Consider the following 13,367-nt stretch of genomic DNA (forward strand, 5'->3'; position numbering starts at 1 on the left):
TTCTAAACCCACTGCCTGGGACAACATAATGTGTCCCATGCAAAAGTAATGTGTCTGATTATTAGAGGTGAGTGAGCCACTGAAATCTTGAGCCATGCTTGAGTCTGAAGCCTGGCTCTGGCTCAGCTTGGGTTCCAGTTGGAACATCGAGCCCATAACAAGCTGAGCTTTCAAGTGGCTTCTGATTGCCACCCTCCATCTACCAAGGATGTGGCATAGGGCCAGAGCTTCAGACTCTGTACCTGGGGAACCAGGTTTGAGTCTCGGGGTTGGCTCAATATCCTGCGATTCTGGATAAACTACTGTATCTCCCCATTCCTGTCAAATTAAATCTAACCTTGTGTAATGTAACTGGTGCTCAGGGGAAGAGCTCTAATACATCTGGGTTAGGTTCACGCTTTATAAAAACTGCACAAAGAGTTATAAATAAAGTGGTATCGTAAAAAAGGACAAATAGGTACCCATTTAGTGGTCGATTTGTACAAAGTGACACCAAAAAACCTGGATAAACCACTGCTTCCCCCTTAGATTGTGTCATCTTAGGCAAATATTTTATTTCACAAAAACTCCTTTTTATTCATTATTCCGTATGAAAGCCCTTTCAAATACGTGAGCTCAGATTACTGGTTGAAAAAAAACTTTTGTGTTTGATTTAATGAAGGCAAGACATGGACTAAACACTTTGGTGCACATTTACAATGCTCAATTCATATATATGCCTCAACCTAGCAGAACATTTGCCCACATATGTCATAAGAACTGAAGACTCTGGACCAGCGTTTCCATTCCTTCCTGTTTTCTCATTGTCTGAAAATCCCCCTATATTTTTTTATTTTAGACCATTTTGTGGGGCTCCTCAACTACACCTACCCCACAAACTGCAAATCTAGTGTTCCCTAGGCACAAACTTTGGACACAGGTGATCCAAAACTGGTCATGACTATCTAAATTCTCAAAGGTGCACCCATCACCTTACCACGTCCTGGTTGATTGTAGTATTTTCTTTTGGCGTGCACTTGCTGCACCTGGGATAATGCTTCCTGGCAACACTACACGAAGTACATTCAACGATCCTTGTAAACTTGGCTCCACCGGGTTTATTTTTTATTGATAAATACAAGTGTTTACAAACATTATCTACATTTGCAATTATGATTGCATTTCATTGTAATGAGTGCATACATAAGGCTGATAGCGGTGTTCACCATAAAAGCATCTTTTATTGCAGTTACCCTTAGATGTTAATGAGCACCTTCTTATATGATAACTGAATAACTGAAAGTGGGCTGGAGGATGGCTGCTGAGCTCAGAAAAACAACTGGTGCAGCACATTTTCTAATGTCCTCTCCCCTTGCCTTCAGGACCTTTCAACATGAAATACAATACACAAGATCTCCTGGCAGAGCTGACCCCTGGAGACGATAGTAGCTGCCTGGTGTCACACAGGCACCTGCCCTCATAATATATTCAGGGAACAAGGGCATCTAATACTCAATATGCCCTCTGAAAAGGGAAACATGTCCCAACTTGAATTGTTGATTTTTGTTTATTTTAGCGTTGGAATGAACTTGAACTTCCTTGACCCTACCTTGCTGGTCTGAGGTCAATCATCATTTGGTTGGGTTGTGTAGGAAATTGGGTTCTTAGTAGTGCAGGATGTGATGCCTGCGAAAGTAATAGGTCTACAATTTCCCCTTACTGGGAAGCAAGCACCCAACTGTAGCATTTGACTTACTCAGGGTTGCCAAGCAGAGAACTCCAAGGCCTACTCAGGGGAGAGGGTGTGGACTAGTAATCACAATTTGCTGACAAGCAATAATAACACTCAATAAAAGATTGTTCAGTCAGTACCTTTTCTTTAAAAATGGAAAAGTACATTTATTACCCACACACAAAACTAAATACTATGTATCAATTTACAAATATATCCATACGGCAGATAGAAATACCTTGGTGATTCTATGAAATCAACTTTGACCCCTGACTTTGATCCTGAGCTGAGCCAGAGAAATATAAAAATTCTGAATGACTTATAAGATGAACATATATCTGCTTGTGCCTTGCATATTTGAACCTGTAGCACACTTTCCACCCCTGTTCGATATCTTGCGGGACTTTGTAGGCCTAAGGGAAGTTACACTGCACTCTAAGGCATATTCCTCACTATATATGTATATATAAAATACAGTGTGTTGGACTTGGCGCTTTTGGCAGGTTCACCCTGAAACTTTTTGCATTTGCCTAGCCTGTTTTTGTAACCTGGTGTTGGTGATTTTAGGCCTCTGCACACTTTTTCACTGTGGTCCAGTGTAAAGTGCGTGCACTCTCTGTGCATGTGTGGCGAGAGTGGCCTGGCCTCCCATAGGAATGCATGGGGAATATATGTGACCATGGTAGTTCCTGATGTGTGGGGAGTGCAGGGTCGAGTTTAGTATGTGCGAACTCGTGAGATTAAAGGCTGCGTGATGATGTGCGCGGATTTATTGTGTCTAGTGTGAAAGTGCCACTTCTAGAAGTTGGCATGTCTGTGTAGTAAATGTGAATTGACTGCCTGGCTCCAGGAGTCAGGATGGGTCTGCCCCGGTGGTGAATGGAGAGATCTGCAGGTTGATGGGAGGGAGGAGTGCACCTGGGACCTGAATAGGGCTGGGCCTTCCCTCCACAATGCTGGCTCCGCCCCCTGTGGTGCGTCTGATGTCCCTAGCCTACCCTGAGAATGGAAGAAGAGGAGCTGAGCAAAACAAAGTGCTCAAGTGCTCCCAAACCAGTTGCAGCTGGTTTTCCCTAAACCCTGTGCTAAGGGGACAAAGGGAATTTGTATATAAAAGAGGGGCTGTGACCCCATGAAAGGGTTCTTGTTCCTACTTGAATCTACCAGGGGCGTGCTACTGCTGGGGCCCAGGGGAAGGCGTGCCTCCCTGTGCCCTGCCCAGCCCCTGGATGCCTGATGGTCTTTGTTGCTGGGACCCTTCTGCCCTCTTCACCTATGAGGACTGTGTTGCTGGGACCCTTCTTGCTGTAAGGGTCATTTCTGGGGCCTTTGGTGGTTGCTGTGCCCCCAGCACCTCGTGAGCGCTTTATTTTTCAGTTAGGCGCAGAGCGCTGTCGTTTTCCCTCGGGGGGAAGAGCTCCTGCCCTTTTGTTGCGAGCGCGGGTGCCCACCCCGCTTATTTTTAATGTTTAATAGAGCAGGTGCCTACCCTGCATTATGCCCGTGGCGGTGTTTTGTTAATTGCACGGGTGCCCACCCCGTTTTAATGAGTCCCAAAGTGGGTGCTCACCCCGCGTTATATTTTGAGTTATAGAGGGAGCCTACCCCTCGTTTTACCACGGAGAAAATCACCGCCGCGGCCCTCTCGCAAAACCGGAAGCCAGGCCCGCGCCGCCTGACTGTGGGCAGGGCCTGGAGTAAACCATTTCCGCTTCCCCCTGCCTGGGGTAAGCTGTGCAGCCGCATTGGGCCCAGAGGGGAAGAAGGTGGCCTATGGTAGCGCGGGGCTCCCAGAGGTGAAGGGAAGCCCCGCGCCACAGAAGAGGTGCTGCCGAGTTGCCCAGGTGAAGCGAAGAGGCGGCAGCGGCCGCCGAAGGCATCGTGGGGCTCCCAGGATGGACAGTGAAGCCTGCGCCATAAGTGGAGTGTTGCCGCCGGAGTCCTCCAGCGAGGAGGAGACCAGAGGAGCCCACGCCCACACAACAGACCGGTGAGTGTTGACCGGCTGAGGGGGAAGCTCCGGGCGTGTGCTGTAGTGTGGGAGTGAGGCCTTCCTTCTTTGTGGGAAAGAGGCCCCCGAAGCACCCCATGGGTGCTTGCTTGTGCTAGGGGGGCATTTAGGGCGGCCCCGGATGGCTGTGGGCCACCCCCAACGTTTGGATTATCTCGAGAACCTCCGTGGCTCCAATGAGGGGGCAATGTTGTTTAAAAGGCCCCGTGGGTCCATGCCGCCCCTGAAGGGCATTTTCTCAGCTGCCCCATGTTGGCCGGGGTCAGCTGCGACTAGGCGACATGTCGATATTCCAGAGCCAGTGAGCTCCAATGCCAGGGGGCATGTTTGTTTCAGGAGCGTAGGTGGCTCCCCCACCCCCAATATTTTCCAGAGCCTAGAGGGCTCCCATGTTTGGCGCAAGTTTAGTTAAAGGGCCCAGTGGGGTCCTCAGGGGTCTGTGTCACCCCAGTTCACGCGCCAGTTCTTGTCTGCCATGGCGCAGAGTTGTTCTAGGGGCCAGTGGTGTGCTCCAGGGGGCACTTATTTCTTACAGGGGCCAGAGTGGCCCAGGGGCAGGGATTGTTCTTCAGAGCCCCGTGGCTCCAACGTTTGGGCGCAGCTGTGTTCTAAAGGGCTACTGAGAGCCCATGCCATACTTATGACTTTCACAGCTGCCCAGCACGTAGTGGGCAGCTGCACCGTTTAGGCGCAGTTCCAGTGAGAGTCCCTGAGAGGGACAGAAGTGGCACAGAGCTGCCAGGCCTTCCATAGCTGCGCAGCACTTAGTGCCAGCTCCAGCGTTTAGGCCCTGTTCTTGTTCTCAGCTGCCCAGCAAGTAGTGGGCAGCTGCAACGTTTAGCTTTGCGCAGATGGTGCACCCTTGACTGGCGCTGCATTGGCAGCGCGCCCTGACATTCTGGACACAGGACATTTGAGCCCCTTCTTGGATGGCCAGTTGGCCAGGGGGCTGGTATATGAATACGGCGCAAGGCCCTAACGTGATTGATATGTGCTTTAAATGTGGTGCTAGGAAATGTAATGCATCTAGTATGTTTTACGCACCCTGTGTTGATACCTCTAGATATGGTTTTACCTATGGATGTTTGTGTTAGTGAGAATGTACTTCACTGTGATTTACGCCTCTAAATGCGAGTTATACTTAGGAGGTAGGGTCTAATGTGTTTAGACTAGAGAGGATATTGCCTACTGTATTTATACTGGTTAGGCCTAATGTGATTTATGCGTAATGTGCAATGCCTATATGCCTGTGATACCTCTACATGTGTTTTCATGCTTAGGAGGTTGTTTTGCCTAGTATAGTTTATACTAGTGAGTTTATGTGTCCCTGCGTGATCTATGCCTATGGTTATTAGTATTGCGTAGTGTGTACCTACCTTTTACAAGTGGTTACTGGTTGTGTTCTACATTTGTTATTTTTGTGCTACACTTATTCTATGTTCTAGAAGTGCTATTTTAGCTAAGTGTTGATCCTGACAGTGGCCCACATGGCCCTGTCCTGTGTAAATAATCTGTTGTGAATATTGCCCGTGCCAGTTGGCACAATGTATATTGTGTGATTGCGATCTGATGTGTGTTGACAATACAAAAGTTATTTTTATATAACCTTGTGTGGAGTTCCTTTTGTAGTGTGCCTGGGATGTTGTTGCTGTGTGCGTGCGCAAATGCTTTACACATTGCCTCCGGGATAAGCCTGACTGCTCGTGCCAAGCTACCAAGGGGGTGAGCAGGGGTTATCTTGGCGTGTGACTCCCTTGCCCTGACTAGAGTGGTGGTTTCTGCCTGGCTTTGGTGCAAGCCTTAGCCAACCAGAAATCCCTGTTCTAACACAGTGTCACTGCAGACAAAACAGTAAACCACACTGATGTTACCTATGAGTGCCCCTAATATTATTAAGGCTTACCTCAAGTCAATATCTAACCATGCAGAGTCCCCTCTGTGCCAGGTTACATGTGAGCAGTTACAAACCTGCGCACAACAGTAGTCTCAAAAGCGCAGCCCGCACACATGTGCACACATGTTTGCGTGTAACCAGCCAACTGCCCCTTATTCTAGCGGAGTTGCAGTGACGTTAACTTAACCCCTTCCATGCTCATGACAAGGTCAGCTCGTCATGCAGTACACTGGAGCTCTGCTAATGACGAGCTGACCTTGTCATGAATAATGGGAAAATAAAATATCCAGCACATGAGAAAAATCTCCATAGCATTGAAGGTGTTAAAAAGCGGACAGTGGCGGTGAACACCCACAGTCCATTCACTATGTGATTACCGTAGGCGAGACGCAAGTAATGAGACTCACCCACACTAAAAAGTCCAAAATTGGGTGACCAAAAGTAAAAACTCTAGGTGTACTAAATGAGAAGATAACCATTTTGCAATAGGTTGCTTGCAATGTGGATCCTGAAGCTCACGTGGGTCCTGGGTGGGCCTTATGTGTGCTTTTGGGCCTACCCTTATTTCTCACAAGGGCCAATTACGAGGATATATATATAAAATATATATATATATATATATATATATATTTATTTCAATTCCCAAACCAATTAATCACGTTATTTGTTATTGTTGTTTGCGCCCTATGAATCTGTGTGCCACAGAAAAAAGACTGACAGGACACACAAGAGTCTACACATATAGGGGCATATTTTTCAATCTTTCATGTAGCGCAACGCAGAATGCTACCATGCTGCGCCGCCCGAAAGTGCAGGAATGTGCTGTATAACATTACATTATGTATAACACTATACGGCACAGCTTTCCAAACTGTGTGGCGCGACACGTTACTGTGTCGCGCCCCGTACATAGGTGTGTTGCGCCAGTCAGGTCCACTCGAGACGTGTGTTGAGGCGCGTCTCGCGGATCCGTGACTAATCTTAGGTGCTGGAGGCCACTTGCGGCAACTTCCAAAGGGAAGGCAATGAATATTTTCTTAAATGCGCTCCTGTGGTCTCCGTTGTTTACGCGGTTAAGAATCCACATCAGGCATCAGGCGTGCAACACCCATTGGGCTCACCGAGCTTCACCCCCCCTCATGTGTGTCAGCCCGGGCTGAGACACCTTCGCGGGCTGGCGACGTCTAATTGCAGCCGCACCCAAGTACTTCACAGGTCTTTAAAAGACTGTGTACTTGTAAATGAGGCTTTTGTTGTGTTTTCATCCCTTTTTACAGCCGCTCAGGTTACGGCTGGAAGAATTAGCCCCCACAAAATCTTTTTCAGCACCCCCCCACCCCCCGAAATTTGGCTCTAGTTGCCCGCCTGATCAACATGGCATAGAATCCTTCCTAGGAAACATCTTCAGACCCTCCTGTTAATGGCTGCAACAAGGGAGAGGATGTGTCCTAACGGCTAGAGCGGCCGAGAATCCTGGGACAGAGAGCAAGGAGAATTGTAGTCGTTTGTTTTGCTTAACTTCTTTGGTCAGCGCGCTCTGGACAGAAGTAGGTTTTCCTTCAATCTGGAATAGTCATCGCCCGTCAGAAGTAGGAGACTCACCGAGGCGAGAAAAGCCCGCCTTTTACGAAGCAGGTATCTGCTTCTAATTTCCAGAAATCAGGTACTTGGGCAACGTCTCGGTTGCTGGCACATGGCATCCATACCATCGACATCAGGAAAGAAATCAGATTCATGATCTGTGCACATTGCCCAGTGCCTTGTTGTAGCCGGGCGTCCGAGTATGCTATGCACTTTATCAATCAATGTTTGTAAAATGTGCGAGATCTAAGCATAATTCATAAGTTTAATTCCGTCATCAGAGTCTTTAAAAAATTTTTTTTTTTTACTTTTCTTTCTGTGATTTTGACCAAATCCCCTACTCTCCCGGTGCCTAAAATGAATGTAACGCAACTGGTTCTCGTGTAAAGCGCTCTGACACCTTCGAGTCGAGTTTGCGCTAAATAAAAAAAAATACATTTGAATGTGGGGTTGTGTGTGGGTGGGATATTGTGTGTGTGTGGGGGTGGGTGTATGTGGGGTTGTGCGTGTGTGGTTGTGTGTGTGTGGGGGGGGTTGTGTGTGGGGTTATGTGTGTGTGTGTGTGTGTGGGGTTATGTGTGTGTGGGGTTATGTGTGTGTGGGGTTGTGTGTGTGGGGGGTTGTGTGTGTGGGGGGTTGTGTGTGTGGGGGGTTGTATGTGTGGGGTTGTGTGTGTGTGGGGTTGTGTGTGTGTGGGGTTGTGTGTGTGGGGGGGGTTGTGTGTGTGTGGGGTTGTGTGTGTGGGGTTGTGTGTGTGGGGTGTGTGTGTGTGTGTGGGTGGGGTTGTGTGTTACAGTTATGCCGCAGGGGGATCAATTTAACCATGCAAACCACCCCCATTAGGTGGTTCGGGCTCGCTCGCTGCACTCGCTTTACCGTGTCCCTGATATTGTTTGCGCAAAAAGGTGTGTCACCAACATGAAAAGTTTGGAAAGCTGTGCTATACGGCGTATTCCTTTCCTTTCCTAGCACTGGTGCACTTTTGGCTGCCTAGCACCAATGCAGGTAAACTTGTGTAATGTTGCACGGATGCCTGCATTGTAGGCAGAATTGTTTTTGTGCAGGAAGGTCTCCCTTCCTGCACAATAACAATCCTACTAGGCACTTTCCTGTTTCTATGTGTGCTGCAGAATGCAGCACAGGAAGAAACAAGAAGAAACGGCGTGAAATAAAGATATTCTCCTCAGTATGACTCACCTGGTAAGGGATAGCATTTTGATACAATCCCAGGTCTACCACAAATGGTAAATATGGGAATGCACCAAAATCCATGGGTGAATGAGTGAGAACACCCACGCTTGACCCATGGATCGCCTCCCTGGGGCAGAGTAACGCAAAGCAGCGCAAATCGCTGCATTATGTTACTCTAGATTTATCAAACCATGCAGGGCCATGCAAGGTGGCCTTACATGGCTTGATAAATGTTCCTCAGGTTTTGCATTGCCCTTTGCGTGGCGTAATGGCGGCAAAAAAACCTTGATAAATATGCCCCACAGAGTACAGTAAATAGTTGATAAATGTGTTGAGCATTGCACTCTCTTACTTCCTGATGTTAACACATAAAACGGGATCTCATTATTTAGCGCCATGGAAAAGAGGAGAAAGAAATCACAGACAGTGTGTTTCAGCCTCTGCTACTGTAATACAGGATTGCCAGCGCTTGCATTATATGTCTTCATCAGTCCCCTATAGCCCTTCTGACAGGGAGGAATACCGTTTAACTTCATAACACTTACATAATTCTAGAGTGAGCAAGGCTGTGCTGAGACTCAATATTTTCAAACCGACATTTTCTCAGTGCTTTACCCCGTTCGCTGCGTGCGTCGGCCAACGGCCGTCACGAGCACTACCTCTGTAGTGCTGCGCATGTCTGTTGGCGGACGCGGCCCCACCCGCGCAAGGAAACGCCTGCACCGTGGCAGATTTTACGCCACAATTAACGGGTTAAAGGCACAGCCAAAACACATACAAACAGAAATAAAATAAAATCGCCAACTGTATACTTAATTCACTATACACATGCTATCTTGTCCTCCCATTTCAATGTAAAGAATGGAGCAATTGGGGATGGTAGTACATTTCCTATTACCTTGTTGACTGCAGCATGCTCCCGCAGTGCCAGGTCCCAGAATCTACAACCAATCTGATTGCCACACTGCCCCACTGAAAAGACAAATAAGAACGATTCCTTGTAAGTGATTCACTGGGTACCCGCAGAAAGGCATACATTTCATTTTTAAAAGGGTGGTGAAACAGAGTCAGCAACTTTCACACAAGGACTTTAGGCTCAGGAATCATTACTAAATATGGATGCCACATGACTTGGTTTGGGTTGACCTGTGTATGTCATTGACCTTTTCACATTCAAGTTTATAAAAATCTGAGTTAGTATTAGATTAAAAACTTGCATCTTTAGGATCTATAATGTGCCTGGAATAGGCGAATCGCACTGGTCAGGTCTAGCTTGAATAAAAAAGGTGATTTACTGTATGCTTACATTATATAGTTTATGTGACCCTAATCTAAAGGGGTGCATATTCATATGAATTATGGAACAGATAGTTTCCTGTTTTGACCCTCCATAACACTGATCCATTGAATGGAATATATGTCATAGAAGCAAGCATTGGTAAATGCATTAGGTTTTGCCTATTAGATTCATGAGAGGCCACCCCCGCGACTAGGGGAGGGGGGCCTTTAGTGGGCATTCCGTGCCCGCCTCAGTAGGTGAGTTTCGTTTCTTGAGATAGACGTCATGGGAAGGGTCTCTCCGTAATGTGAGACGCTTGGTGGGCGTCTGAGGACCCTCCCTCCAAGGCAATAAGAAGTGCAGCACCCCTGGGAGTAGCCCTCTTTCGTCTCTCGCCTGATTACAAGAAGGCTGTCCGGGAAAATAGTTGGCGAGCGGTGGAGTCAGGCCGGTCGGCTTTGCTTTGTAGACAGGTGAGAGGCCATAGCGTAGCGTCTAAGGGCATATGTGATGGTGGCGGGAGCCTCGGGTTCGGGCCCCGGAGAAGCATTTTAATTGTGGAGGTATTTTTCCTGTTTTGAGCAAGGATGAAATATATGCTGGTAAAAGCGCCCCGTGTAGCGTGGGTGATTAGCCCAAGTAAGCGGGCGATAGGTGTTTGTGGTAAGTCATAGGGTGAGGGAAACGAGCAGCGATATCGCGGACAGAGCGAGTGCAGCGTATTAGGTAGGTGGAGGGAGGGGCGTTCCCTTCCGAGCCGCGTGGCGGGATGGGGTGCGCGTCGGGCTACGGGCCAGAGGAGAGCGGAGTTCGAATAGTTAGGGATGAGTTTTTAAAATAAATAAAAAATAAAAAATAAAAGCACAGCGTTATGCAGGGTGTGCGATGTTTAGGAAATCATTGTCTCGCACAATTAATAAGCGCGTTCGCGAGAAGCCCGGGTATGGTACAGCTGTGTGTGTTCCACCTTTGTGGTTTTTTCTGCCGATCAAGTACGGAAACAATACACATCCCCGTTTAAATTTTATGGGACCTCAGCGCTAATCTTGTTAACTCTTTGTGGTTTCTTACTTTGTAGAAATGGGGTGGGAAGCGCAGAGCGCAATGTCATTTTGATTAATAGGCGAATTTCCCCGAGATTGCTATGCGTTTTTAAAATACGCGTCTCGGAGGCATGGAGGGGCGCAGCCTGAGGGGTGATACGGTGTCAATCATGACGAGGAAAACTGGCTGCAATGCAATGATCGTGTGTAGGGGCGGGGTCAAGGGAGTCCAGTGATTACAAAGACAGGGAATACTGGCTGCAATATATATGATTGTGTGTGCGGGCGGGGACAAGAGGGTCCAGTAAACAATAAGACATGGGGAGATTTTTGGGGAATAATCTGCCAACTTTTGCTTAATAGAAATGGGAAAAGTTTTGGGCCGGCAGGCAAGTGTCATCGACATTTGCAATCTCTGCAGCAGAGTATATTATATGGTGGGCTGCAGTGATGGTGCGATTAACACCACTTCATCCACGATTAACACCACTTCATCCACCAGGGGTGTCACCTGATCAATGGTTCACCAGCATGGCCTGTATTCTCGGACAGTTTAAAATATATTACAAGGTGGCATTTCCCCATTTTTGAAAGCCAACAGAATTTCAAACGGTAAAATTAGGGTAGATGGCTTTGATTCGACTAGAGGCGCGCAAGCGGTACGGTGCAAAGGGGCCGCAGCTTACGTAATTGACGGGCATGGTGCCCGGGGGTAAAAGGGCATGGCTGGCGCAGATAGAAGGAGGCGCGCTAGTGCACGACCGGTTGTAAGGGGCATATATGTATCGACCAATTAACCAATTAATGATTGTGTTTTCTTTCTTAGTAGGCGGAGTGCCGCTCAAGCGGACACGGGGGGCAAGGAGGCCCCAGCAGCAACAGAGGAATTCCGTTCATTGGCGGCATTGTGGGAGGCCGCAAAGTAAGGAGGTATTGATTGGGCTCTGAGGACCCTATCGCAGGACGGGGGAACAAGTGGGCCTGCCCGGGCAGGCTGCGAGGAGGTGGTATTTTCGGGTGGGTTGCTAATGATTGTTTGCACCTGCAAGGGGGCGCTGCTTCCTCCGTGGGTTCCTTGGTTCGATCCCGGGTTTCAGCGGAGGGTTTTTTCTGCTGACTGAAAAGCGTTAGACACGGGAATAAAATGTCATAGGACTTTTGGGCTAAAAGTGCAAGACGATCTATGTGCCAAGTATACACTCTACTCATTCGTGGGCGATGTGACTTGTAAGCTAAGCTGATCATTAAACTCTTTCATGGCCACGCGGCCGGTTTCATACACAACTTGGGTACGGGTTGTTTTTCAGTCGTTTTTAATCGGGACAGTCGCCTCTTGAGAACAGAAAACCTAGATATCTACCGTAGCCAGGACAAGCAGGCAGGAACTTCTTTGTTATCCGTATTGATATGGAATGGCCATTAATGCAGCGCCTAGTTCGTGCAAATTTTGGGGGTCAGCACTAATTGGTGGGAACAGGACGGATTTTTCATACTGTCTTTGGCTCAGAGCAGGTGAGAGAAAGGCCCCCCGTGTAGGTATAGATCTATATCAGTTGCACAGTGAAGGGTGACATTCAGCAATCGGAAATGGTCTTTTGTTTTAATGTTCAGGAACTTTTGGTTGGAATAAAGTAGAAGACACAATTGAGACCAGACAGGCGTGCATCATCGGTGACCATGTTTAAGTGCTTTGGGGGTCAGGCCTTACTATCTCCTGGTTCCATCGATAAAAGAATAACAAAGCAGGTTTTTTGACTGCTGTTGACTTATGCTAATTGTTAATTTAAACCCTTTAGGCCCATAAAATGAGGGCTAGAGAACACAGGTGCAATCCTAACAGAAGACATCCAATCATGGAGTTGTAATTAAAAACCGTCAAATGCTCTTTTACGTGCTGCACACAAATGGATGCTATTTTCCTTTTCAAAAGGTTTTAAAAATGATAAGTCTATTTTAAGTAATAGGTCAGTGGCTAAGGGGTAGTGCAAACTGCGGGTGATTGCGGTATGGGACCGTGCTTGGGTGCGCATTGCTCAGTCTTCGGGTCGGGGGTGCATGCTAATGGACCCCCTTTTTCTAGGAAAGCGGAGAGGTGATTTTTAAAGGAAGAGCAGGCAGAGTGGGCAGGGTTTCGTTGCCAGCCTGGGAACCTGCTTTTATTAGATGGAAATAAATTGATGTAGTTTCCCTTGGACACTGGTTTATAAATGAATGTACATTTAAAGAAGATGCCAACAACCGAGGGGGTAGGGCAGGTTGGTTGTTAAATGTGCATTTCAACATGAAGGGGTCGCAATTTCCAATAGCTAACGCCAGTAAACTAATTTTAGTATTCATGTAATGCAAAACACGACAAGGCATCCGGCGGTTTCTAAATATATGACCCCTAGAGTCACTCGGAGTACTGGTTTTCTTTAGAGATGTGGGGATATTGAGACATCATGAGGGAGTTTTTGCGCTTCAAGGTACGGGGTTGGGGAGCGCGCACGGGTGGTGGCGCCTCTGTGATTTATGACGGTGGTTGCGCGGAAGGGAGCCTCCGCGCTGGTCGGGCATTTGCGTGGATGGAGCAGCTAGTAGCCGCTGCTCTGCCGGGTCCTCTTGGCACAGGGCCAAGATAGGCGCAGTCATGTTTGCTAGTCATTTCCAGCTTGCCG

The 13,367-nt window shown here is 47.8% G+C and overlaps 1 protein-coding gene across 5 annotated transcripts in view; it reads right to left on the reverse strand.

Annotated features, from left to right (window-relative positions):
- Positions 1–13,367, reverse strand: part of TUBE1 (tubulin epsilon 1) — a 202,338-nt gene that overhangs the window by 172,909 nt on the left and 16,062 nt on the right. For 4 of the 5 annotated variants that reach the window (XM_078648563.1, XM_078648564.1, XM_078648565.1 and 1 more), the window contains exon 2: positions 9,287–9,360. In XM_078648563.1, coding sequence (XP_078504689.1) covers positions 9,287–9,360 — 74 coding nt within the window. Of the gene's footprint in view, positions 1–9,286; positions 9,361–13,367 lie in introns of those variants that run through there. The other variant, XM_078648566.1, reaches the window with a different exon arrangement.

The sequence above is a fragment of the Lissotriton helveticus genome, chromosome 6 (assembly GCF_964261635.1).
Source record: "Lissotriton helveticus chromosome 6, aLisHel1.1, whole genome shotgun sequence".
NCBI lineage: Eukaryota > Metazoa > Chordata > Amphibia > Caudata > Salamandridae > Lissotriton > Lissotriton helveticus.